We start from the raw sequence: 27,509 nt of genomic DNA on the forward strand, positions 1-27,509 counted from the left end.
GAGCCGAAATCAAGAGTCAGACGCTTAGCTGACCGAGCCACCCAGGTGGCCCTTCTCTCATCTTTGTCAACATTTAACAAGGAGCAGTGGGTGACTGTTTTTTACACCACTATTCCTCCCTAAGGACTCAACGTTGTCTTGCATACACTACATGGTATTTGAGAGTGTCTGCATGGGGTAGTAGTAAGCTTGGGACTGGGTTTGAATTCCAATATCACCGGTTCCAAGCTGGGTGAAAAAGGACAAGTCACTTAATTTCTCTGAGCCTCCAGTTCCTCATTTGTGTAAAGGGAATAATAATACCAACTTCAGAGGGTTCTTGAGAGGATTCTAGAAAGTGATATAGGGAATGCATCCAGAACAGTGTCTGACACATAAAATGCACATCATTTAATTCCTATCCCTGGAATTAAATAGCCAAAGATATGATAAGGGTAGCTCACCAGTTCCCAGAGAACCTGGGGCTGAGCTTTTCGAGTACTGAAAAGATCGCCTTCTGAGCTGGAAAATTTTGGGGTCTCCAGGATTTCAAGGGGTTTGGACCACCACTGACCAAAACTCTGGTCCTAGTCTATCCTCTGCAACCCTATAAACTCCGGTTGGGCTGACCAGTTTTAGAAGTTAGCACCCAAACCAGGAAGATACCTAATGCTTTGCACATTGTGTTGCAATCAAGTTGAGGAAGTTTACTGCTGATCCAAAATCCCGTGGTGGAGATACAATTAGGTTTTGTTTTAAGTAGACTGGCCATTTAACCCTTGTCCGCCTTCTCCACCTATTGCCCCCAGTTCTTCACCTCTCACAAAGGCCTGTCAGTCACTGGTAAGTTTGGGCTGAGGCGGGCGTCACGTCCAACAGTGCTGTGGGAGGCTCCCTCGTTTCCATCCTCCCCTGCCCAGCACGGGGGAGGCCATGGGGGGAGGCACTCACGCAGTGCAGTTCTCCGTGGACTCAGTGGTGCTGTCCTCCATCTCCATGTTGGTTGAGAGGCTGGCAAAGCCATGGGGCAGCTCATCCCACTCGTCGAACCGGATGCCCGTGCCGAGGGAGTAGCGGCCCTCGGCGCACGGCTTGCAGGACTGGTCCTTCATGTCCAGAAACTCCCCAGCTTTGCAGGAGAAGGCTGGAACACAGAGCGGGGATAATAGCAGGGTGGTGAGGCTGCTGCCACCCCAGGAGAAGCGGGCGGCTTGTGGGCACCCTAAAAGGGGGAACAGAGGGTCGAGATCTAGGAGTTTGCCCCACGAAGATTTAGAACCACGGCACATCTTGTATGATTCCGTGTATATGCAATGGACAAAATAGGCAACTCCACAGAGACAGAAAGCAGATGTGCGGCGCCAGGGACTTGGCGGGGGGGAGCGTGGGAGAGACTGCTCGTGGATATGATGTTTCTTTTGGGGGTGATGAACATATTGTGAAGCTAATAGTGGTGGTACAACTGTATTATTCAAAAAACCACTAGACTTTACACTTTCAAGGGGTAAATTTTATGACATACAAATTATATCTCAATAAAGCTGTTGTTTAAAAAAAAATGATTTAGGGCTGTGGGAACTCTGCCTTGCTGAGGGAATTTGGGCTTGTCCCTGACACTTCCTAAGCGAAAGCCTCGGCCATCCTGAGAGCTCTCCAGTAGAGGATACCATGGCCTCTCGGGCTGACCCCTCTGAACGGTGGCCAGGCCTTCAGCCATGAATTTCCCCCTTGAGTCTCTGGCCTCCGTCTCCTTTCTGGTTCCACAGCCACCACGCTGGTCAGGATTCGCACGCCTATTAGCTCAACCACTGCAGTGCCCTCCTATCTAGTTCCCTGTTTCCTATTTTTTGCTCATTCTGTGGTCAGAGGTATCTTTCTAAAACACTGATATGTACTATTATTCCTGTTATTTAAAAAATCATCAGACACCCCCGTTAGTTGTAGAATTAAGCTCTCAGCCCAGCATTCGAAGTCTTCCATAATGTTCCCTCAACCTAACTTCCCAGCTCGATCTCCCCCTACAGGCTTTTCTCCACCGCAGCCCCATCTGTCACCTTCCCTGTGTTGCCTCCGCCCCAGACCACGTGTTCTTCCCTGAATGTGTCTGGTGTTTTTCCACCTGCAAACTTTTTGCCCAAGTGGCTCCCCCAGCTCTTCCTGATCTCTAAGCATCCGTAACTTCCGTTCTTCTTCACCTCATATTAACACATCTTATTGATGTGTGCCTCCCACAAGGCTCTGAGCTCCTCCAGGGACGGTGGCTCAGTGACTGGGACAGACGTGGCAGGGGCTCCATAAAGGTTTGCTGAAAACATGAATGGATGCATGAATGTCTGCTTCCTCCAGACTGTAGGCACCTGGGGGCAGAGACTGTGCCTTACCTCTCTTCGTGCTTCACAGCACGTGCACTTAGGAGGAGCTCAGCTGAGTTGGCCGAGTTACCTGATGCCAAAAGATGGCTCATTTGTTAGCATTAGTCACACCTCGGTCCTGCTCAGATCTTAGCAATATCCGCTCATTAATTTAACAGGCATTTATTTGCTCGCCGACTGAACTGGGCACTAGGCAAGTTTTTTTTAGAATTTAAACGTCTCCAATCTCCTTTCCAAATCTTCCAGTATTTCTTGACTCTAGTCCCTATTGTTATCCCTTTGCACTTCTAGAAAGAACAGTGGAGGGGAAATAGCCGCCAGCTGTGGAAAAGTTGGGACTACGGAGTCAGAGAGGTAGGGACAGAACGGCAGACAAGCCACCGCCTTCCCGATTGCACGGGCAGCTCCACGGCTGGGGAGCTCGTTCCCTGAAGCGATGCCCCGTGCATTTCAAAGATCTGTCTCTGCAGAAATTCATATTCTCTGGTTTCCTTTTCAAGAACAAAAGCAAATCACAGTCTTTGCTAATGACTGATTGTGGCTGGTGAGTGTAGATTGGAGAGATCTGCACAGGCACAAAGGCAAATGAAAGCAAACCGAAAAAAAAAAAGATCTGAGTGGCACACAGCTGGAGTTGCTCCTCCTTTATCCCCTGATGGGATTTCAATTAAAAGAAAAAGGAAAATAAAAGCAAAGTTAGATACCCAGTTTGCAGCCATGAAATAACATTCCTGCGCCAGCTCTCAAAGGGGTGGAGGGCTAACTGAAAGATCTGATTCCTTAAGTCAGAGGCACCATGGGGGAGGGCCTAGCTCAGATGGCAGGAGGCTTGGGGCAGAGGTCAAGGGCGAGAAGCAGGACTGCTTACAGCACTCAGTGCCCTTGACAGGGTCGGGGAGGCTGGTGCACAGGCCCGGGGTGTGCGGCACGGCGACCCTCCACCTGGATCCCGTGCTGTCACACGCGGTGTACTCGTAGTGGTACTCAGACTGCAGGGGAGACAACAGTGGGCAAGATGTGCGTTAGCTGTGATCAGACATGAACAGCTGTCCACCCACGCCCGCCCAGCATGATGGCTACCGACACTCGCCAACGCAGTAACATGCCACCCCCCCCCCATGCCCTCCCTCTCCCCGGCAGGGAGCAAGGATCATGGTAGCCCAAATGCTTCTTAGGAAGCCTACAGGAGCTGCAATGACTTGGATCCTTCCTCTCCACCCCGCCATGGTCTAGTCCTTAGAATTCCTTTCTGTGTGGTGACTCTCTTGGCTGTTGTGTATAAGGAAGGACCTGATAGGCCAGAGGAAGGTGAGAAGGTAACTACAGAACGGCTAGAAACAGGTGCAGTTTTTCTTGTCCCCCACGGTGGAATTATGAGCAAGGTCTGGTCTGTGAAAAACGTGCAAACGATTGTCACTGAAGCTGTTATTTCCTTGTTCTTCATACTCCCTTCTGCCCAGAAAGACTCTAAATGCCCACCTTGCGTTTTAAGAAAACGTCATTATTTTCACCCAGGCAGCTCTCATCACCTGAACCTGTTCATGCCTAATCTCTCTGCGCCCTGGGAAACTCACAGTTCGGTCGCTTTCCTGAGCTAAGAATAACCTAAATAACTAAACAGCCAAATCGAGCATTACATAGAATAATAGTAACAACGAAAATAACAGAAAGCACTATGTGGGAGGAAAAAAGACCACAGTAAAGGCATCCCATACCCTTAAACATTTCTTCCTCTTTTAAATCTTACAATAAGCGACAGACCACAGGATCAATGTAACTTTGGCTTTGACAAGCATTTTATAAGCTGCCTTTACTTAAATCTATATTCAAGTGCTGAAGTACTTGGCACTATAGTATCCATAAGAAAAATAGATTTAACGTCCCCCTTCAACCCACCTAAAAGCATGATTGCATACCACGTGTAAATGCAAGGAGCGGAGACCAAAAATGAGACCGTTTTGAAGTTTGCTAATCTAAGAATGCATCAGAACCAAGAGGAGAAAACTTTACCTTTTGGAAGAGGTAAACACACTGGATCCCATCTGTTCTAAGATGCACAGTTCTTTCACATTTTAACATCTGTGAAATCACAACTGACGCAATGAGAAAGCGCTGTGTCATATTTTAACTGATAAAGCTTTTCCTCTCTTTGCCGTACGTAAAAAATGGTGGGTCTTAGAAGCAATGGCATCTCAGATTTGTGGAAAGAGGGTGAACGTGTCATCTCTCGAGCTGTAGTTTCAGAAACTTAAGAGGGTAAGAGAACAATTTTATTTCTCTCTATTATAAATATTTACCAGTTGTATATTTTATGCCCAGCCATTAGAGTTACCACGTGTTGTGTCCAGTAGGGCTCAAGATAGCAACACACAAACTCAGCATTTTCATCCCCAGGGAGAAGATGCAGAGAAGGGGAAAATTGGGGCGGCTGGGAGCCTAACTTTTGATGAGAATCTTTGGCTTTGGACTTAGATGTCAGTGTCACCTAGGAAAGAAAGAACAGTAGAATGGCAATCCTTTGGGCGCTGGGACTACTGTCTCTCTGGGTCTCTTTCCCCCCATAATTCCAGTCTTTTCTTTATCTCCGAGGATGCTGAGATGAATAGGGCAACCCCACATATAGCAATTCCAGGCCTAAAAACGATACTCCCCAAAGGGTTTTCCTGCAAGAATGAGGGTTAAAATCCACAGTGTGTAAATTAAATGCAGAATTGAGTGAACCAGGCAGAAAGGATTCGATGTTCTGCCTGCGAGCATAATTACGCTGGTCATCTGCATAGTGATTTTACAGTTCCCGAACACGGTCTCGTTTGATCTTTAAATTCCCCATAAGGCAAGCAAAGCAGGAGCGTTTCCCTTGTAGTACCGATGAGAAAACATTCTCAACGAGGTGAAATGGCCTGTCCACGCTCACACAGCAGGTAAGTCACTGAGCTAGAACCCAGGCCCACCCAAAATCCGCCACCTTCATACGTCCAATCAAACACAAGCTCCCACTGGGCCAAATTTAACAGCCAAATCTAAAAATTAAATAAGACAGTGTTGGTTGTCTGCCAGCAGCCAGACTCGCTTCTGAGGCCTGAGAATTGGTGTTAAAATACCTAATCTGTTAGGGCAGATCATTTCCGTTCACTCGGACTGCATTTAGCTTTTTTGGAGACACTGGGGCCAAGTCCATTTCTTTTCGCTGCCTTTCATTTGGTGTCTCCTGAGTCCCACTTGGGTGGGAGGTTTGCTGGGAAAATGGTTGATTCCAAGCCTTAGAAAATTCCCCTTTCAAAATGTGCTAATTTGCTTCGTGTCACTTGGGGATATTTCCACCATCCAAGGTGGCTGGGTCTGCTGCAGCTGTTTCAAATCTGCACTACACTTCGAGATTTTGCCATTCAAGACGTGAGCTTAGACAGACAGTTAAATCAGAGACATTAACTGGCAGCGCTCCTCGACTATAGTCAGCGTTCTGTGAACATATCGAGTTTACCCAGTGATCTGTCTTTGAAAGCGTACGGTCTGCATAACACACAGATTGACAAAGGAGACACACAAATGTATTTGGTATGTATGTCCACACACAATTCCTGGCTCCTCCATGCACAGTGATAGGACACATATCCAAATCACAATTTTATTTTTATTTTTTTTAAGATTTATGTTTATTTATTGGGGGGGAGGGGCAGAAGGAGAGAGACAATCTCCAGCACACTCCCCGCCGAGCACGGAACCAGACCCAGGGCTTGATCCCACAACCCCGAGATCATGACTTGAACCGAAACCAAGAGGTGGGTGCTTAACCAACTGAGCCAGTCAGGTGCCACCCCTTGCCCCAAATCACAATTTTAAATGGGGCACAGTAGGCAGTGGCTTCAAGAAAAGAAGGGTGGGGTATGGAAATGAGGAGTGGGCACCTTAGTTTATCTGCCCTCTCCTACGTCATCCAGCCATATGGCATATTCCTCGGGAACATGAGAATGAAGAAGAAAAAAATCCCAAAGCTGGAATTTCCTTGGTCGAATACTGAGCTATCTGTTGGTAAATGAAAATTATGCCAAGTGAATTAAGCCGATCACAAAAGGACAAACACCGTATGATTCCACTTGGATGAGTACCCACACTGGTCAAATTCATAGAGAGAAGAAGTAGAATAGTGGTTGCTGGGGGCTGGGCCCCTGAGTAGAATTTTGGTTTCGCAAGATGAAAAAAGAGCTCTGTCAATGGATGGTAGTGATGGCTGCACATGTGAGTGGACTTAATGCCTGACCTGTACACTTAAAAATGGTCAAGATAATTTTATTTTAAAGATTTTTATTTATTTATTTGAGAGAGAGAGTGGGAGGGAGAGGGAGGGAGAATCTCAAGCAGACTCCATGTTCAGTGCAGAGCCCCACACAGGACTCCATCCCACGACCCTGAGATCATGACCTGAGCCGAAACCAAGAGTCAGATGCTTAACCAACTGAGTCGCCCAGATGTCCCCAAATATGGTAAAGATAATTTTATGCTATGTGTATTTCACTACAATTTTTAAAAATTAAAAAAAGATTATGCTGCAGGAACCTGCCCAATCTCTGACTTATCCTATTAAGTACACGAGAGAGTAGAAGTCTATGATCTGATAGTCTAAATTTAAGAAATATCCCCAAAAGAAAAGTATATATATTGGCCAAATTAGAAAGACACCAAGAGGGAGGAGTGGAGGAAGGGGCGGAAGACCACAGACAGAGGGGACGTCATGACAAGCTCACTAGAAATGCCCACCCATGGCGGTCCCTTGGTGCTTATGTGCTTGCTACCAACAGCTGTTTGAAAGCATGGTGTTGTAGTTGTGCAAATAAATATTAAGTGCCAAAAATATTGTTTTTCAAACATTCTGCTCTTTTGGAATTAAAATGTTTAAACTCTGGAAATACTGTTAACTTGGAACATGTCGGGTCTTCCATATTCTAGAAAAATGGCATTCACTTGTTCCTCGTTCAACAAGTAGATCCTGAGGGCCTCTTCTGTGCGAAGTTCTGGTGAAGCAGTGGTGTCTGAGACAGTCACCGCTCTCAAGGAGTGTCTATGCGTACGTGGTGGGGAGTGTGCTGGCAGGGAGGAGACAGATCATAAACACTAATTTCTGGTCTTCTGCCATTCTCTATTACTAATTATCATCGCACGTTCTTGCTTGCCCCCACTTACTCCAGAGAAGGTTTTGATACCTGTTATGGACTGCATATTTGTGTCCCCCCCAAATTCATATGGTGAAGCCCTGATATGACAGTATTTGGAGTGAGGCCTTTGGGAGGTAATTAGGACATGAGGCTGGAGGCCCCATGAAGGGATTAGTGTCCTTATAAGAAGAGGAACAGAGTCTCGTATAAGAGAGGATACAGTGAGAAGAAGGTTATCTGCAAAGGCAGAGTGCTCTCCCCGGACACTGGATCTGCCAACACCTTGATCTTGGACTTCCTAGCCTCCAGAACCATGGGTAAGAAATGTTTGCCTTTTAAGCTACCCAGTCTATAGTATTCTGTGATAGCTGCCCAAATGGACTAAGACCATGTCTAAAGACTCTGGCAAAGTCTATAACACGTCTCTGACTCCAACTTGACACTAACCATGGAAACCCACTGTTTCTTTTACAAGTCACGGTGGTTTGAAAGCCACGACAAGGCCAGACACCAAAAACGTTAACCTCACTACTTCGAACTAACCTCTGCGAGAGCAGAGCCGAGTAGACAGAGACGGTTGGCCAGGAGTGTCAGAGGGAGAGGCACTGGGTGATTGGGTGGCTGGGAGGCCCATTGTTCCTCCGACCTTCTTCCTGCCAGGGCATTTCCCCAGTCCAGCTGGCCACAGATGCTGGCAACGGGTGGCCCAGACTGGCTGGAAAGTCCAAAGGCTGCTCCCCAAAAGGGACCTGCAGGGATTAACATGGTGAGCCCAGGGGCCAGAGCTGCAGAGGTCCCGGGAAGGAAGTGAGGGCTCAATGCGGTCTTAAAGCAAGCAGTCCAAGGGGCGCCTGGGTGGCTCAGTTGGTTAACTGTCTGCCTTTGGCTCAGGTCATGATCTCAGGACCCTGGGACGGAGTCCCACATCGGGCTCCTTGCTCAGTGGGGAGCCTGATTCTCCCTCTGCAGACCGCTCCCCCTGCTTGTGCTCTCTCTCTCTCTCTCCCTGACAAATACATTTTTTAAAAAATCTTAAAAAAAAGATAAAGCAAGCAGTCTGAGAGATTGACTCTTCTGGGCCTCAGTCTTCGCATTTGTAAACTGAGAAGGTTGAATTTAGGCCATTTTTAGGATTCCTTCCACTTCTGATACCTAATCCTTTTATGGCCGGAACCCGCACAGTAATTTGCTCTCTCTTCCACCTTTGCCCCCTGCTCCCTTCAAAATGGCACTGCTCAGTGTTTAAAATAATTACCAAAGTAATCCGTGTTCAATGCAGAAAAGGTGAAAATACAGGCTACAATTAAAGTGACAGTAAAAATCGACCGCAAGCCCAGCAAGCAGAGATCACGACTTTAAACGTACGATTGCACTTCTTTCCAGAGTTCTTTTCTATACGTGCGCGTGCATTTCTAACAACAAAATGAAGATCGTACAGTTTGGAGTTTTGTACTCTGACTTTCTTTCTTTCTTTCTTTCTTTCTTTTTTTTTTTTTTTACAATTTTGGTCACAAGCACTTTCCCTTGTCTTTAATGGCTGTACCACAGTTCCTTTAACACGGAGTTTTGTCCGACTTTTTCCTTATTTTAAATAGCACTACTATGAAGCCTTCTGTGTATCTCTCATTATTTGATTTGGATACAGTCCCAGAAGTGGAGTTTACTAGGGTAAAGAGTATGAGTTTTCTTTAAGGTTCTTGATCAGGGAGGGAGATTTCTAAGCAAAAACAGACATCTCTAAGTCCTCTTTTTGTTTTTTGTTTTTAACTTTTTATTGTCGTAAATGTCAAATATTTACTTTTTAAAAACAGAATATAATGACCCCCATCTCCCAGTTTCGACACTTAATTTCTGCCATCCATGTTCATCTACCTGTGCCCACTCCCCTTTCACTTCCACCTACTCCTCCCTCTGGAAGTTGTGGCTATTTTTTTTATTTTTCGGTAAAATTTATATACATTGGAATGCACAAATCTTCACTGTTCGATTTGGATGAATGGCTCCACTCGAGTAAAACACTGATGGGGTGGGCGAAGGATCACAGCCAGCAACGATGGTGGGGGGGGAGAAGGGGATACCACCCCTGCCACAGGCAGGATAGACAGAGCCACACAGGGGGTCTCACATCCTAAATCTGAGTCTCACCAAGTCACTGTTGCACAACCACAACCCCCCAAGGAAGCAGGAGGTAAACACGACTTGGGTTTGTCTTGGCTGGGACAGGGCTTGCGTCAAGAAACAGGTTCTTAAGTAAACCCGGATTTTGACTACAGGCCTTGGGGTCTGGGGGAGGCCGCCTCCTGCTCTTCCCCCAACTGCAGCCTCAGCCCCTTCTCTCACCACCCCTGAAAAGCAGATCTTCTGGAGAGAATCTCGGGTGGGGAGGGGGGGTAGGCCAGGCAGGCGCCCTAAGCTTGATACAGCGGGATCAACAGGTATTTGTTGACTCAGTGGCAAATGCTTCTTTGCTTGGAAAGCACCTGACTCAGATGCAGCAGATCCCATTAAACAATCCTGACTATCAAGGAGGCACTGACCTTTGCTGGGAGGGGCAGCATACAGAATATGGAAAACCACAGAGAAATACCAGAATTTGAACATCAGTGTCCCAAATGAGACTTTCTCTTAGGCCCACCCCTAGCGGGATGAACTCGTGTTCTTTGTTCTTTTTGCTTTGGAGTGCCCTCATTCCCGTATTGGGTGAATGGTCTGGCTGAGGCTCCGGGGCACCGTGACCTCAGTTTCCCATTGTGAACACAGGATCTTTCCTATTGTTTTCTAGCCTATCAGCCTGGGGAGGGCAGCAGGACTTCTCCCTTTCTCCCTCCCTCCTCCTCACCCTCAAGAGGACTGCTAACTCAGGAGCAGTGTGTCCTGGGCCCTAGGACCTAGACATACCACCTCCAGACCTCTGGTCCCCACATCTGTCTGATCATCATGACTGCCTGGAGATCATGTTAAAAACACAGATTCCTGGGCTCCATCCCCAGGATTCTGATTCTGATTTTCGTCTAGATCTTTTTCCCCTCCCTCCTTCAAAACTCACTCTTCTATGCCTCAAGACTTAAGTATTTGTCCCATTTGGAAGCAAATCAGGTAAACAAATGGCCCACAAGACAGAGATCCTTAATCTACGGCCCAGGGACCACTTCCCCAATACAACGAGATGCAGAATTGCAGGTAGGTGCATTTTCCTGGGCAGAAAGTGTATAGATTTCATCAGATACTTAAAGGAGTCTGTGATCCGCCACCCCTCCCCCAACAGAAAACCATGAAAATCTGTCAAAAATTAGTAATTTTAAAATAGCTTACTATTTTGCCGAACAAAGGCTGTTCACTTTTTAACATGCGGCTGAAATGCTTTAAGTCAAGGATTTTCAAATTGTGGTCCAGAGTCTAGGGGTTTAGAAAGCCCCTTTGGAGGAGAGTGAGGATTCCCCCACTTCAACGAAGCAATGGTGGGTTTTTTTCTTCCTAAAATCTCTTTTACATATTTATTCTTCTCCGTGAAGATTTTGTTTTAACCAAAAGTTTCACACCCCAGAAAAGTTCAACACCCCAGACTCTGCCTGAAGGAGCAAATGGCTCAAGGTGGAATTGCAGGCACAGAGGCAGACTCAGAGTCAAGGATGTCTTTGTGGCCTTCCTTTAATCACGCTCCTAGTCAGGTGTTTCCTCTCCTTGCAATGACACAGCCTCTCCCCCAGAACAGGCACCAGACCCAGCAGCAGCCAAAGCAAACAGACCCTGGGCAGGCTGGCCCCTGCTGCCTGTCCTCAATCTGTGTGCTGTTGCCTAGCAACACGGTGCTGGAAGCCCCGGGGTTCCCAGTCTGAAGGAGGATGGGGGAGCCCTGGCCTTATGCTGCTCCTTCTTTCAGCATTTTTATTCTACTCTGGGTTATCAGCTTGCATTTTGGTCAAAAACAGCAGGGACGGTGCTCGGTCACCCCGGCAGGACCTGCCCTGCTGGTGTGGCCATGGACGCATTGGACAAAACTAGATACTGGGTCTCTACCTGAGGCTGGGGCAGTTTGTGCCACCATGCCCTGAGCCAGGCGGGACGCTGACCCTGCTGTCCAACCTGTCTGGAACCTGAGCTGCCTGTCCATTTTGGGCACAGCCTTGGCCTGGGGGCTCCTGGGAGACACTGACAGGGTAACAGGGAGACAGAATTGGTGTGGTGATGACAGCCACCATAACTGAGCACCTATGAGCACCCCCTGCGGCGGGCTCTGGGCTGCTCACTTGACGTGCGTCTTCCCTCTTAGCCGCCACCAACGCCCCTGATACTGTCCCTGCTGCTGAGGCCTCCCTATTTACAACTGCAATCCAGTCCCCTCCACCCCACTGATCCTCAAATCCCGAGCGCCTGCTTTTTTCCATAATTAACCACCTTCCAACACACTTTATAACTTAGTCATTACGTTTATTGTCCATTTCTGCCCCTGCCCTCAATCCAGATCAGATGCAAACTCCATAAGAAGGAGGCAGCTTGGTTTTTGTTCACTGATGGAGGCCAAGTGCCCAGAACCGTGTCTGACACATAGTAGCTTTCAGTTTTAAGTATTTGCTGAATGACTGCATGGTGGGGAAAGGGTAGATTCTAGAGAGGTTCTGGAGCTGTGCAAGGCGCTCTTGATTAGAGCCCAAAGATCCAGACTCTCACCTTGTCCTGCCACCCCAAACTGCACAACCGGGGACCAGTTGTTAAATCTCTCTGTGCCCATAAAACAGGGAAGACAACACCCTACTAAGATGATTTTTTAAATTAACTAATTATCATTATTATTATTATTTTAAGTAGGCTCCACTCTGGGCCCAAATCCACAACCCTGAGATCAAGACCTGAACTGAGATCAACAGTCAGTCACTCAGCTGACTGAGCCACCTGGGCGCCCCACATTTTATTTTATTTATTTGTTTGTTTGTTTATAAGATGATTAAATAGATCCCACCCACCCAAACTGAGTAACATCAAATTCTTGGGACAGTTAGATTATGTTCAGGAAAGCTCTTTGTAAACTGGCTGACAAAAGAAAAAAGAAAACAAAGCCAGCTAGTGCTATGACCCTGTCTGGAGAGACCTCATGGAGGGGGCACCCAGACTCTTTCCTCCTCTTTCTGGCAATGGGGCCACGAAGAGGGAGATATTTGTGGTCTAACAGCAATGAGGACAGCAGCAGTTAGACCCCCCGCCCCTTGGTTCCCCTTGCTGTTTACCGCCTGCCCAGACTCACCCTCTGATCCTAGTCTGTTCATACGTATGAAATAACATCTGTCCTTTTTCCACTTTTTCTCCCCCAGCAACTCCCCCCACCCACAAGCTAATCTCTCCAAGAGTAAGGCTGGTCGCTGACATTTAGACACTTGCTACCTGCAGCCAGCCTGTCAGGCGAAGAGAGCTTTTCCATACTGCTTGTAAATATCCCTAGGATTGAAATGGCTTTGTCGCCAGGAAACAAAATGTCCCTTTATAAATTTCAATCCCTTTCTGATAGGTGAGAGTTTGGTACACACATCTGTCGACAAGGCAGGGCTTTACGAGATTATATTTCAAAGATGTGCTTTTCTTGGTTTTTTAATGAGATCAAAATGTTCCGTTAAATTTTTTCACCTGAGCTTTTAATCACGCATGAAAGAAACAGGGCAATAGGTACTGGCCTATGTAAAACTCTCCAAGGACAGCTTAGTGTTCAGATGTGTTAGCTGTTTATGATGGAGAATTTGAACCTGGAGGACAGACTTCCAGCCTGGAGGGCCAGGTCCACAGACAGGGCTTCTCTAACGTCAGCGGAGTGAACATACCTGAACGGCTGCAACACCAGAATAATACTGTCTCTCAAACTGGGGGTTAAGAGTCCTCAGCAGTCACTCTCCATCTTCCCCTCCCCCAGCCCCCGGCACCCACCTGTCTACTTTGCGTGTGTGCAGATTTACCATTCCTGACATTTCACATAAACGGAATGATACGATAGGTGGCCCTCTGCAGTTTTGGGGTTTGGGGTTTTTTGTGTTTTTTTTTTTGGTTTTATCTAAGCAATCTCTACATCCGGTGTGGGCCTTGAAGTCATGACCCCGAGATCAAGAGCCTCATGCCCTACCGACAGAGCCAACCAGGCGCCCCAATAGGTCGTTTTTTGTATCCGCGTAGTATTTTCAGGTTCAGCCATGCGGTAGCATGTACTAGTACTTAATTCCTTTATATGGCCCAACAACGTTCCATTGTATGGATATACCACATTTTATTTACCCATTCATCTCTTGGACATTTGGGATGTTTCCACTTTTTGGCTATTGTGAATAATGCTGCTATGAACATTCATGTACAAGCTTTTTGCGTGAACGTCTGTTTTTAGTTCTCTTGGCAAGAGACTTAGGAGTCGAATTGCTCGGTCCTATAGTAACTCTATGTTTGACTTCTCAAAGAACTGCCCGACCGCCTCCCACAGGGGCTGCACCATTTTCTATTCCCGGCAGCATGAAGATTTCAATTACTCCACACCCTCGTCAACACTTGCTTCTTATCTGTCTTCACAGCCCCACTAGCATTCCGCTTTATCTCTTAAACGTATCCAGCGCTACTGCCGGACAGAAGCCTTCCTCTCCATTAGGACTGCGTCTGGCTGCGGGCTACGTTCACTTGCTCACGCAGGAGCCCCCCTCGGCTGGTTGTGCTCATCGGTTCCCAACCCCGTGCTCAGTGACACTGATAGCTTGACACCGACTCTAATGGGACCATTTATACCCTGGAAATCACCAAACATGATAAACCTGGGTTTCCCTTCGCCTCTGAAGAGCAAGTTGTTAAACATTGACCAGCACACCGCTAACAGTATCCGTGCAGCCCTAACGCCGTAGCGTTCTTTGCTTTGCTCTTTTCCTCTGCCTGTAAGTCCATCCTTCTATGTTTGTGTTTTCTAGTTCAACTAAATTAGCCTTTCCTAAAGCTCAGTTCAAATCTCTTCCACAAAGCCGTTTCCCAAGTTTCAACTGTCTTCATGGACCGGTGATTCCAAGTTGATACCTTGAGCTCAGCCCTTAGCCCGGAGCTCCTGGTCCTTATCTTTAACTGCCTGCGAGGGTATTCCTCAGGCACATCAGATCCAACATTTAAAAGTTGTTCTCGGGGCGCCTGGGTGGCGTAGTCGTTAAGCGTCTGCCTTCGGCTCAGGGCGTGATCCCGGTGTTCTGGGATCGAGACCCACATCAGGCTCCTCCGCTGTGAGCCTGCTTCTTCCTCTCCCACTCCCCCTGCTGTGTTCCCTCTCTCGCTGGCTGTCTCTCTCTGTCAAATTAATAAATAAAATCTTAAAAAAAAAAAAAAGTTGTTCTCAACTCCTCTCCACCACTGGTGTTCCATACCTAACTGAATGATGCCATCTTCCACCTGTGGTGGCAGCACTGGTCTTCAGGGTTTCTGGAATAATACTTGTTTTTCATTAATTTTATCTGCTAACAATTTATATTAGAATGATAATGATGCTTCTATTTTTATAAATGTACATTTTACTTGATGTGTTATAGAAAGTGCATTTGAAATGCTTAAGTATTTAGTTTTACTTATTTCTTTAAAATATTTAATACATTCCAAACACTTGAAAAAATAAAATACCAGTCTTGGCATTGTCTTTTTCCTCTGATATTGACACTGCTACATTCAGCCCCTGCTCAAGCCAGGAGGGGTGTTTTCTACCTTCACAAGATCTCTCGAGTCAGTCCACCTCTCTCCATCCACGCTGCTACCAAGGACATCAAAACACGATTACTTTTTGCCTCAGGGAGCCTCCTCACTGGTCTCCCAGGCTTTGCTCTGTCCTTTCCTCCAAGCCACTCTCCAGGCCACAGCCAGAGGGACCCACCTGGACTGCAGAACGGAATGTAGCCCTGCCCCACCGTTGCCCTCAGAGTAAACACTAGACCCCCTGCAAGGTCCACTTGACCCTCCAGCCCCTGCTTACTTCTACCCTCTCTCTCTCTGTTCCGGCCCTACGCCCTTGCCGTAATACTTTGAGATGTTTTCCCCGCTTTACCTCAGAGTAATTCAGTTAAAAATATTGACAGCAGATAGGGTAAGGAGATACAGATATGATCAAGGAGGTCCCGGCATATATGGGCACCAGCATAATTTTCATTTTATGGGACAAGAAGGGGAGACTCTGTTCCATGCTACCCTCCTAGCTTCTGGTGAGGGCCAACAATCCTGGGATTTCCTTGCTCTGCGGCAGCATAACCCCAATCCTCACGTGGCATTTTCCCTGTGTGTGTGTCTGTGTCCGAATCTCCTCTTTCTGTAAGGACACCAGTCATGTAGGAATAGGGCCCACCCTGAGACCTCATCTTAACTTGACTGCAATCTGCAGAGATCCTATTTCCAAATAAGGTCATATTCTGAAGTGCTGGAGGAGACAGTGGGCACTCTAAGGTACGTATGAATTTTTGGAGGACACATTAAACTGGTAACGGTGCCCATACCTCAGATTTTCTTTTTTTTTTTTTAACTTTTTTTTGAAAGAGAGAGAGAATGCAAGCAGGGAAAGGGGCAAAAGGAGAGGGAGAAAGAGAATCTTCAGCAGGCTCCATGCTTAGCACAGAGCCTGATGCAGGGCTTATTCTCAGGACCCTGAGACTGTGACATGAGCCAAAATCGGGAATCGGATGCTTAACCGACTAAGCCACCCAGGCACCACTTTACCTCAAATTTTCTTTCTTTTTTTTAAAAGTTCGATGATTCATTAGTTGCGTATAACACCCAGTGCACCATGCAATATGTGCCCTCGCCACCACCCATCACCAGCCTATCCCATTCCCCTATCCCCCTCCCCTCTGAAGCCCACAGTTTGTTTCTGAGTCCATAGTCTCTCATGCTTCATTCCCCCTTCTGATTACCCCCCTTTCTTTATCCCTTTCTTCTCCTACCGATCTTCCTAGTTCTTATGTTCCATAGATGAGAGAAACCATATGATAATTGTCTTTCTCTGCTTGACTTATTTCACTTAGCATTATCTCCTCCAGTACCGTCCATGTTGCAGCAAATGTTGAAAAATCGTTCTTTTTGATAGCTGAATAATATTCCATTGTATATATGGACCACAACTTCTTAATCCAGTCATCTGTTGAAGGGCATCTCGGCTCCTTCCACGATTTAGCTATTGTGGACATTGCTGCTATGAACATTGGGGTGCATATGGCCCTTCTCTTCACTACGTCTGTATCTTTCAAAGCTATCCCGACTTTCAATGCTATCCCGATCAAAATACCAATGACATTTTTCAAAGAACTGGAACAAATAGCCCTTAAATTTGTATGGAACCAGAAAAGGCCCCGAATCGCCAAGGAATTGTTGAAAAGGAAAAACAAAGCTGGGGGCATCACAACGCTGGATTTCGAGCTGTACTACAAAGCTGTGATCACAAAGACAGCATGGTACTGGCTCAAAAACAGACACAAAGACCAATGGAACAGAACAGAGAACCCAGAAATGGACCCTCGGCTCTTTGGGCAACTAATTTTTGACAAAGCAGGAAAAAACATCCAGTGGAAAAAAGACAGTCTCTTCAATAAATGGTGCTGGGAAAATTGGACAGCTACATGGGAAAGAATGAAACTTGACCACTCTCTCACACCATACCTCAAATTTTCTATCTAGACAAAGAAAGAATCATAGCTCTAGGTCCCATGCTGTAAAGTTTGAGAATGACTTTTTGGACACCCCCCGTACCCTTCTCCAAAAAAACCAAAAAACTGAAAGCAGAATCATGTTACCTTCTATGAAGGAAATTTATTAGGCATCTCTCAGGGTCCTTGACCTTTGCAAGTTTTGTCTTTCCATGTCATGTCCCCGCCGCCCAACTTAGAACATGGTACGGCAACACTCATACAACAAATACGTGTTGGATCAGTGAACTGCGGGGTAGATATTATTTACCCCATTCTAAGAACGAAGAAATTAGCTCAGAGATGCTCAGGCACATGCCCCAAAGTCACGTGGCTGGTAAGTAAGTGGCAGGTTTGGGACTCAAGGCCAAACCCACCTGTCTTCAAAGTTTATATCCTTTCCATTACGTTTAAACCATTGGTTCTCAAAGCCCAATAAGTTTGCGTTAGAAATTTTCTAACGTTAGAAGAGGCAAATTCTTAGGGCTCTTCACTGACCTGCTAACTCAGAACCTCTAGGGTGGGGCCATCCATCTGGGTTGTAGGAAGCCCTTCCCATGCCACTGGTACCAGCCGCAGTTGGGAGACCCTGCACTAAACCAGGAAGCTGGCTGGGACAAGTCAAGTGTGGGAGCGGACTGAGAGATTGACCTTTTTTTTTTTTTTTTTTCTTTGAGTCGCCTGTGCAGTTGCTGGATTTCCAGAAACCTTGCCTTCCAATTCCAACCACTATTTTTTACGCTGAAAAATTACATTACCCCAGTACTTTTAAAAAGGAGGGAGGAGAGACAGCGCCCAGAGGTAATTACTTAAATCCGAACCCTTTCTTCCTGTTTCTTTCCTCTGCTGGAAATGATGGGACATCCCCGGGGAAGCTCTGATAACACACCTCCAAGGACTTTCCACCTGGAAAGGAGAACCGATGGTCCTCTCCGGGATGAGGTGGGCAAGATGCTTTGAAAGTTGTCAGAGGGCTTCCAAGTAAGGATAAAGGTGGAACCGACTAGCTCTGCAGAACTGCATCTACACACTCATGAAGACCAGACCAGAGCAGCGGACGCAGCAGCCAACTGAACAGATACCTGCTTCTTATCCAGAAACCCAGGAGGCCATCATAGATGCCACCTGTTCATGGGACAGCAGGCCAGGGCTCAGTAACCCTTTGCAAGGATGACCTGATTCTTAAAGGAAGTCACTTTTCTTTCTGAGGGTCTCGGTGTCAGTCAAGGGTGGCAGCCAGATGATGCCAGCCCTGGGGGAGAGGCCCAGAGCCCTGGGACATGGAGACGACCTGTGTGAGGCCCAAACCAGAGTTCCACCGCCGGGCTCTGCCTGGAGGAGGCTCTGAGGCTTTGTAGCAGAAAATCTGCAAACACCTGAAGCTAAAGCAAGAGGAGGGAAGGGGGCCGTGACCCGCCTACAAAGTTTTCCTTTGGGAAACTGTAATATTGTCCATTGCAAGAAAAAGAGGTAGGGCTGGGGGGGCGAAGGGGAGCAGGAAGAAAGAACAGGGTCCAAAGTAGAATGCTCAACTTCAAGCCCTTTGCCTGAGTTCAGTTTTTCGGATGGCTTCTGCTACAAGGTAGAAAATGAAAGCCTTCTTTATGCAGTACTAAAATTGGTATCAGGGTTCCTCTGCCCCCTCCCACATCCCCCCACCCACGGCCAGGCACTTGACAGCAGCCACTGCATACAGCAAGCTTGAAAGTTTCCCCCACGACCAGCCTGGGGCACCATCGCTGAGAACTCGGTTCACATCAGCACCTCTTGCTTTGCCAAAGCAGAAGTGGCTTGGGTCCAAGAGTGAAATTTGGTGGAAGAAATTAGAGCAGGATGCCATTCTCCCTAATTTTCAGGAAGTCCTCAGATGATCCTTCTGCTTTTTAGCAGTTGCAGGAGAAATCAGGACACATCTCCTACTTCTTTATTTTTATACTCACTGATCAACAAGCCATCTTCCTTTTTTCCTCCCACTCCGAGCAGTACCAACCTCCATAATGTTTAACAGACAGTAATTAAACACCATATCCCTTGCTATTTCAATTGGAGACCAAAGGAAATTACCCTGGCTTTAAGAGAAGCTATATTCCATTCCATTCCATATATATATATATATATATATATATATATATATATATATATATATATGACAAGTATATATATATATATATATATATATGACAAGTAATAATCACTGGCCTCATAACAGTCTCCATAGATACTGGGAGATAATATCCTCAGATACTATAGAGTTTCAGTAATTAAATTAGCTAATCAGTGAATCTCTCTGCAATGGTCTTCCTCTGATGTTCCCATTCTCATGCCACAGCTTGCCCATCAGTACATTGTTCTGTTGCATCTGCCTGCTAAATAAGCTTCTCGTGTGTTTTCTTAATGGGTTCTGACCACTTCATGTCCTATAATGTTTTCATTTTTTACCTTGGCCACCAGGGAGCTCAGGGTCAAGTTTCCAGTCCATTCACTTATATAGTATTCATATATTCACTTAGTTATTCTTTCTATATTTGTCATTCTAAAGTGTATTTTTTCCTGCCATAATCTTCATCTTATATTTGGATTTTACTATTTTGATGGAATATTTCCTGAAGACTAAAGTCTTTATAGATAGAGGCACTATTAATTAAATAAATAATTAAATAATACTATTCATGGTTTGATTCCCTTCCTCTCCTACCTCATTTCTCATCATGTTCTCCTTTCCTCCTTTTCTGCTCCTCACAATACACTGGCCGTCTTTCAGTCCTTTGTACTCACTTCAGGGCCTTTGCCTGTGCTGATTCCTACCCCCATGACTTATTATTTCTGGACATCCTTCAGATCCCAAGTGGGTTACGGCTACCCTAAGAGTTCCCTGAACTTCCTGCTTAAGTCAAATCCCCTAATATGTGTACCTTCCTTTTGTAGCACTTGTCAGAGCTGTAATTTTATCTCTGTGATGGTTTCACATAGGTATGTATATATCCCACTAGATTATAAACAATGCCCGGCACGTAATGGGTCTGCAATAAAGTTTGTTGAATGAATGAATGGGTGAATGAATGAGTGAATGAATGAGTTCATAAATACAGATACACTGGTTTCTCTGGTCCAACTTTTTTTCTATTCTCCAAAACACGTATCTAAGCATTCACTACTCTCCAGAAAAAACTTCTCCTGCGTATTCATAATCAAGTTCAATCTTTCTCCCTAACACTATCGATTCTATAAGGGCCTCCAAGACTTGCCTCAATCCACCTGCCCATTCCCTCTCTTTCCCCTTCCATGAAAACCACCCTGGACTACCTAAAATTGCCCCATACGTAGCTCTGTACATTCTCATCTCCTGGTCTAGAATGTCCCTCCCCAGTGTCCTGTCCAGCATCTACTCTACCCTGGGAGGTGGCTAAGCCTAGGATGCCACCCTAGGCCCTCAGATGCCACCTACCCCTAAAGCCTTCTCTGATTGCTGCAGTTTCCCTCTTAGAGCGCAAACCCAAAGCCTTCTGTTTATATTCACTTTTATCTCTCATATAAGTGCATCATATTTATGACACATTCCCTTTCCCACTGGACTGTAAACTTTTTCAAGGCAAGCACTGGGCCAATCCATTCCAAATCCCCAGCTGCAAGCACAGTGTCTGGCACACCGTGAGAACCTAAAATGATTGTTGTATTAATAATAACAATAGTAACAACATGGAGAGGTAGGAACATCGAATTTCTGAAACTAGTCCAGCAGCTGAAGGAATGGATGATTTCATGATATGCTGTGATGTAGTGGTTTTAAAATATGCCCACAAAATCTTGGATGTTCCTCCAAGAGGAAGAGAGAGCTTAATCCTCCGTGGGCTGGACTCAGCGACTCGCTTCTAACAAACAGAAAGCATATGGCGAAAGCAATTGTGTGACTTTTGAGATTAGGTCGGCAAAGGGACTATGGCTTCCTCCTTGCTCTGTCTCTGACGGTCTGCTCTGGAGGAAGCCGGCTGCCGTGTCATGAGGGTACTCAGGCAGTGCCACAGAGAGACCCAGGTGCGAGGAACTCGTCCCTGCTAACAGCCACATGAGCGGATCATCTTGGAAGCAGATCCCCAAGTTCCAAATGAGCTTCTGAGGACTGCAAGCCCGGCTGACCTCTTGACTGTACCTTCAGGAGGGACTCTGAGCCGGAATCAGCCAGCTCAGCCAGGCCCAAACTCCTGACCCACAGAAACTGAGATCATGAATGTTTGGGGTTTTTTAAACCACTCCGTTTTAGGGTAATTTCTTATAAAGCAGTAGAAAATAGATAACAATCGATAGCGTATGTGCTTATCCATTCAGAAACAGATTATTGTTTTTAATTCCTGTTGGACCAGAGGAGATTTCTGTCTCATTAATAGCTGATTTTACGAGGTTAATAACCCTGGTGTTAAAATATTCATACTCTCTTCCCCTGCCTGATAGACCCTCCTACACCTTCAGTTCTTATCTAAATGTTGTCATTTCTCTAGGGGTGCCTGGGTGGCTCAGTCGGTTAAGCATCCTACTCTTGATTTTGGCTCGTCACGATCTCAGGGTAGTGGGGTGGGGCTCCCCACTGAGTGGGGAGTCTGCTTGAGATTCTCTCTCTCCCTCTCCCTCTGCTCCCCCCCCCATGTGGGCACTCTCGCTTTCTAAAATAAATAAATACATCTTTAAAACTAAATAAATAAATGTTAGCACTCCACTAAAGCCCTGCTTGACTTTCTCACATCTTTTGCGAAGCTCTCTTAAGCCCTCAGCCCGTACTGAAATAACTTTTCTCTGTTCGTTTGCACTTTGGTTCTTGATAACCATAATCACGTCGACTTACTGAGTACTTACTGTGCGCTGGTGTAGTGGCTGAATTGTGTCCCTCCAAAATTCATGTCCACCCAGAACCTCAGAAGGTATAACCTTATTTGGAAATCGGGTCTTTGCAGATGTAAGTAGTTAAGATAAGGTCACGCTGGAGTAGGGATGGGCCCTAAACTCAGTAACCGATGTCCTTATAAGAAGGCCATGTGACAACACAGAGACACGCCAGGAGAAGGCCATGTGACAACGGAGCAGGGACTGAAGTGAGGCAGCTACAAATCAAGGGCTGCCAAGCACTGCTGGCAACCACCAGAAGCTGGGAAGAGAGAGGAAGATTCCTGCCTAGAGCCATCAGAGAGCGCACGGCACCACGACACCTTGAACTTGAACTTCTTGCCTCCAGAACTGAGAGAAAATACATTTCATTGTTTTAAGAGACCCAGCTCTAGCAAACAAACATGAGTCATACTGTGCCTATCTTCTTTCTCATTTCTACTTTCACAAAAACCCTTCAAATTAAGTATGATTAGCTCCTTTGATAAATGAGTGTGACAGCCAGTGAAGCTTCACCAAGGACGTGAAGCGGGTCTCCAGAGGCTGTGCTCTGCCCACTGCTCCTCCCCCTCTGGCCTCATCCTACGATCTGCTGGTTTCTGTTGGCAACTGCTTGTTCCTTGAAAGGCTGTATGTGCCATCACTATCGGTTTCACGTCCTACAATTCTCCCGTGGCTTTTTCAGTCCATGATGTTCAATAAAAACTTGGCATGTGAATTATTTCAAATCTCGGAGGATTAAAAATATAAGAGAAAAAAATAAGTATTGGGTAGAGAAAACTTGACAATGGCCCATGATCTCTAGAGGAAATCTGCCATTAATGTTTTCAAACTGTGAGTACTCTGATGATCCCTGTTCTCTGGGACCAGGTACCAATATGAACAGTATCTGTCACTATTCCCAAGAGGGGAAAAAACAGAAAGGGCCTAGGGTGGAGGAAATGAGTGTCAGAAACAATGGGGCCATCAGGAGACCAGTTATGTTGCTTCACAGTTACAAAGTTTAAAAAAGAATACTTTTTACCCCAATGGTAAAAAGCTCCATAAATAGTGAACCTCTCATTATCTGGGGTAAAAAGTATTTTTTAAAAAACATTTGTAATTGCTAAGCAATAAAACCCACTGGAGGGTAAAGCACTCACTTTGCTATCTTAGGGAGCTGGTGAGGATGCCTTTGTCTGGATGGCCACTGAGATCTACCCTAACACCAGCTTTTGGTGAGGTCACAATTTTATATCTAAACGACACTCCCCAGAGGGAACCAACCTGTTGATCTCCTTGGTCCTCAGTTTCTGCAAGTATAAAATAGAGATTTTAATTGCGACGGGGTGATATCAATCATAGTCAAAAACAAAAACCTGAGATTTTTAAGTTATCTAAAAATCAAGAGGATGTCTCGTCTTTCAGAGAAGCCCCTGACAATATGTTGCATATTCCCAGAAGCATCGCCTCTCTCTGCCCCCACTCACTCACGTCCACTCCCTTTGGTTGCTCGTCATCTAACAGGCTAATTACATTAAAGACAATAAAGCACACTGGCCACGATCACACATTCTCCTGAGACGTCACCTGAATCTATCCTCATCCGAGAAAAACGAGCTGGTGCCTATAAAAATCAGGAGTAGTCTTTTGGATAATCCAGGACCAGAAACTCTATGTATTCTTTTAAAAATATGGCTTTCCCCCCCATAGTTCTTTATTTCCTTCTGACTTCCTGCTACCCTGTTTCTTACTCTGCATTTGGTCAAAGCCCCTTCCTTTCTTATACGGATGATTTATACAGCTCAGTATTTGCAAACGGAAGCTCTAGCACTCATCTTTTTTTAAAAAATGTTTTACAAGGAAAATAAGTTGACCCATTAACTCAAAATTTACGGAGCATCTGGTCTGTGTTTAGCACAGGGCTTGGAGCACCTGACTTTTCTGAAGTGCTGTCCTGAGCCAGCACCATCCTTATGAGAATCTGAACCACGTCAGATGAGCAGATAGAATTGATGCTTCCTTGATCTTTTCTCTTGGTGGCTTACTAGCCACTCTTTTATTTTCATATAGTTGAGGTCGGAGGGCCAAGTAATCAATTTTGAGCAGAAAATGAGCCAATTTCAGCTTCCTTTCTAATTCAGGAATAGCTTTCCTTGACTGTTGTGCACGGGGTAAGGGGACGGGTACTCAAGCAGCATGTGGGCTTATGACATTAAAGTCCAATTATTAGTAGTAGCTTTTGCATTTTATTTTGTATCATCAGGACTATGCCGATTCAGAAAATCACATCCTAGGCCTGTGAAAGTCAGCTTATTTATTTTCTTCACCCTGCAGAGTTCTGTGGGTCTTTTTTTAAATGCCTTTAATAACATGTGTCAAATCGAAGGAGAAGAATGGGTGATAACCTCACATTAGGGTTCTCAGACTTAAAAAGATTTTTGAAAAGCGCAGAGCTAAGAAGTATGAAAAGTATATTTTCTTTCGGCAGCTGTCAAGCACTAACTATAATTATCTTTTCCGTGCTTTATCTGGTATGACATAGAAGGAGAGCTGAAGAAGAAATGTGACAAACGGCGCAATTTTTATCACTTTACTAGAGGAATGATACAGACTGAGGAAGAGCTCTGAGTTGGACCGAATTATTTTCTGAAAATCTGGCAAAATTAGCCAGCAGGCCCATCTGCCCTGACTGGGAAAAGCTGGCAGCTTGATAAAGCCGGCAGGCTCTCCAGCCCAGCCCTCTGGGTCTCGGTGATTCCCGGGGGAGAATAAATTGGCGGCAGCCCTCACAGACCAGGCCTCCCTCCTCCATCTGACTGCAGATGGAGAACGCTAATGCTGTCTTTAAAAATCCCTGCCCCCAACCTGACACGCATCTATCGACATGCTCAACACTTGGACTCTTTTAACAACCACTACGTCTACTTTCAGGAATTTATCTGACGGATAGACTCAAACAAGTATGCCTCACTACACAGAGGATGCTCACTGCGGCCCTGCCGCCATATAAACAGCTGGAACTGACCTAGTCATCAAATGTCTGTCCCTAGTAGATCACGGCACACGCGTAGCATGAATCACAATGTGGTTGTTAAAAATAATGTAGATCTATAGTGAAATACAGAACAGGACAAATATTCTGATCTGATTTGTATAGAAAGTGAAAAGAATAGACAGATGTGCTTTATAGGCGCAAACCATGTCAAGAATATATCAAAACGGAAGCTGACAGAGGTTAGCCTTTGGGGACTTGCAGGGAAGGGGGGGAGGAACTTTTACTTCTCAGCTTCTACCCTTTGCACAATTGGGACCGACATGCAGAAAATAGCACGGTGGTGAAGAGCCCAGCTGCCTGAATTCCTGCTCTCTTCCCAGCCAAGTAACCCTCTGGCAGGCTAATCTCTCTGTGGCAGGCACTGGGAATGTAGACATGATTAAAACGTACAAGAACACCAGCCCCAGCAGAGTTTACGTTCTAGTCAGAAAATATGGACAATTAAAACTAACGTGTGTGTATGCACACATATGTCTGTATGTAAAATACAGGCCAGAGGGCAGGGAGTGCCTTGGAAGAGAGTGGAGCAGGCAAGAGGAGAGGGCTGGCGTGGAATGGAGGTGGGGTATTAACAGTACCTACCTCACAGAGCTCTTATCAGGACCAAATGGGTTCCTGCCCGTAGGTCATTTGGGGCACTCAATAAATGTGAGCTATTATCACGAGCATGCATTACCTTATGATGTAAAAATAAACAACAATTTTAAAACAAACCCATGCCCCCTGGGACTTTTGCTTAAGAGCTCACATCTTCCTTTAATAGTTCTAAAACTTCAAAACGGGGATATACATTTCTCAAAATTATGTTGTCCGGCAACACTGGCCCTCTCTCTGTCTCCTAAGCACAGACTCTCTCCTGCCCGCAAGCTTGTCCACTCCTCTTCACCGGCCAAACTTCTCCACAGCCTTCATCCAGCTCGCCGCTTAAACCCACTCCTCAGAGAGGCCGGCTCCCACCTTACCGATCTATAGATCTACGATCTGCGACCAGGTCTCCTTGTCACGTCCTTTGCTTTGCTTTCATACCATTTAACCAAATTTGTAAGTCCGATTGCATTGGTTACTTGGGAGTATCAAGTCTGCTTTCCAAGCCCAGTTCCTCCCCAGGGCCAAGTACGTGGGGAAACGTGAAAGAGAAGAGAGGGGAGCTGGACGCAGTGTGGCCAAGAGCAGAGTTTTCACTCCCGGCTGGTGGAAGGAGAAGCAGCTGAGAAGCAACTTAGAACAAGATTTACGGAGAGGGATCTGTTTGTATTGTTTGCTATAGAAGGAGCAAGATTCTGTCTCTCAGTTGTAGTAATAGCTTCCAGAAACACTCTGAGGTCGCTCGGGAGCTCTAGGTGGGGACTTTCTTGAAACAGGAGGGGTCCTTCAGCTATGGACCAAGCAAAAACAAAGGTGTGTGTGTGTGCGTGTGTGTGTGCGCGTGTGCGTGTGTGTGCGCGTTGTCTACTGATTTGTCCAGTTTGAAAGGACTGACAGTATTGCCAGAGATATGAGAAAAGGTGAGGACATGCTTAAGGAGTTAATGGGATAACAACTAAATATATATGCAAAAGCATTCGTTTCAGTATTGGTTGGCTCAAAGATTATATTATATACATGCTATAGAACTCTATGGAGCCTTAAAAATGATGAAGTTAGACCGATATTTATTAACAGAGATGTCTCTTGCAAATTATTGCATGAATTAAGAGGTTATGACATAGGATCTACGACATGATCCCATTGATGGAGAATTATATATTTATAGCTATACATTTAAGTGTAGAAGTATTGAAAGTCTGTAAGTATAGAAAGAAGTCTGGAAATGAGCAACAAAGTGTTCATAGTGACTTTAGCCAGTTATGAAATTTGAGGTAAGTTTTGCATCCTTGTTCGCATTCTACACTTCCTGATATATTAGAATAAGAATGTACCATTGTTACAAAAATAATAAAGCTGTTTAAAAATAGTATTCAATAGGCCAAAAGGGAATAAGGCAATCTGGAGCTCAGTCCCATTCCGAAGTTTTCAAAAAACAGATCATAAAATAGTCACAAGCACAACATTTATTAAGCACTGACTGTACGCTATGCACTTTGCAAAGCACTGTAAGCATTATTTTGCTTAATCCTCTCACCAATCCATAAAAGACATAAACTAAATTATCCCCATTTTCCAAATGAAAAAATTGAGGAAAAGACAGGTGAGTATCTTCCCCAAAATAATACAGTTGAAATGGTTGCTAGGATTAAACCACAGGCGACAAACTTGTGCAGCCATCACCACCAAACGAACACCGGCCCATGGAAACATAACGCGAGCCACATACAAGATTTTTAAATTATCAGTAGGCACATTTGAAAAAGTATAGAGACACAGGTGAAATTAAAGTTTTCAGGTGAAATTAATTTTAACAACACATTTCAACATGCCGTCAGCATGCAGTATTACTAAGATA

At 45.6% G+C, this 27,509-nt stretch overlaps 1 protein-coding gene across 4 annotated transcripts in view; it reads right to left on the reverse strand.

The window, feature by feature from the left end:
- Positions 1 to 27,509, reverse strand: part of ELAPOR1 (endosome-lysosome associated apoptosis and autophagy regulator 1) — a 66,928-nt gene that overhangs the window by 32,220 nt on the left and 7,199 nt on the right. For all 4 annotated transcript variants that reach the window (XM_026484645.4, XM_057310407.1, XM_057310406.1 and 1 more), the window contains exons 2-3: positions 3,220 to 3,340; positions 931 to 1,123 (exon numbers count right to left, since the gene is read on the reverse strand). In XM_026484645.4, the coding sequence (XP_026340430.2) occupies positions 931 to 1,123; positions 3,220 to 3,340 (314 nt within the window). The remainder of the gene's footprint in view (positions 1 to 930; positions 1,124 to 3,219; positions 3,341 to 27,509) is intronic.

Source organism: Ursus arctos, unplaced genomic scaffold (genome assembly GCF_023065955.2).
Source record: "Ursus arctos isolate Adak ecotype North America unplaced genomic scaffold, UrsArc2.0 scaffold_12, whole genome shotgun sequence".
Classification (NCBI taxonomy): Eukaryota; Metazoa; Chordata; class Mammalia; order Carnivora; family Ursidae; genus Ursus; species Ursus arctos.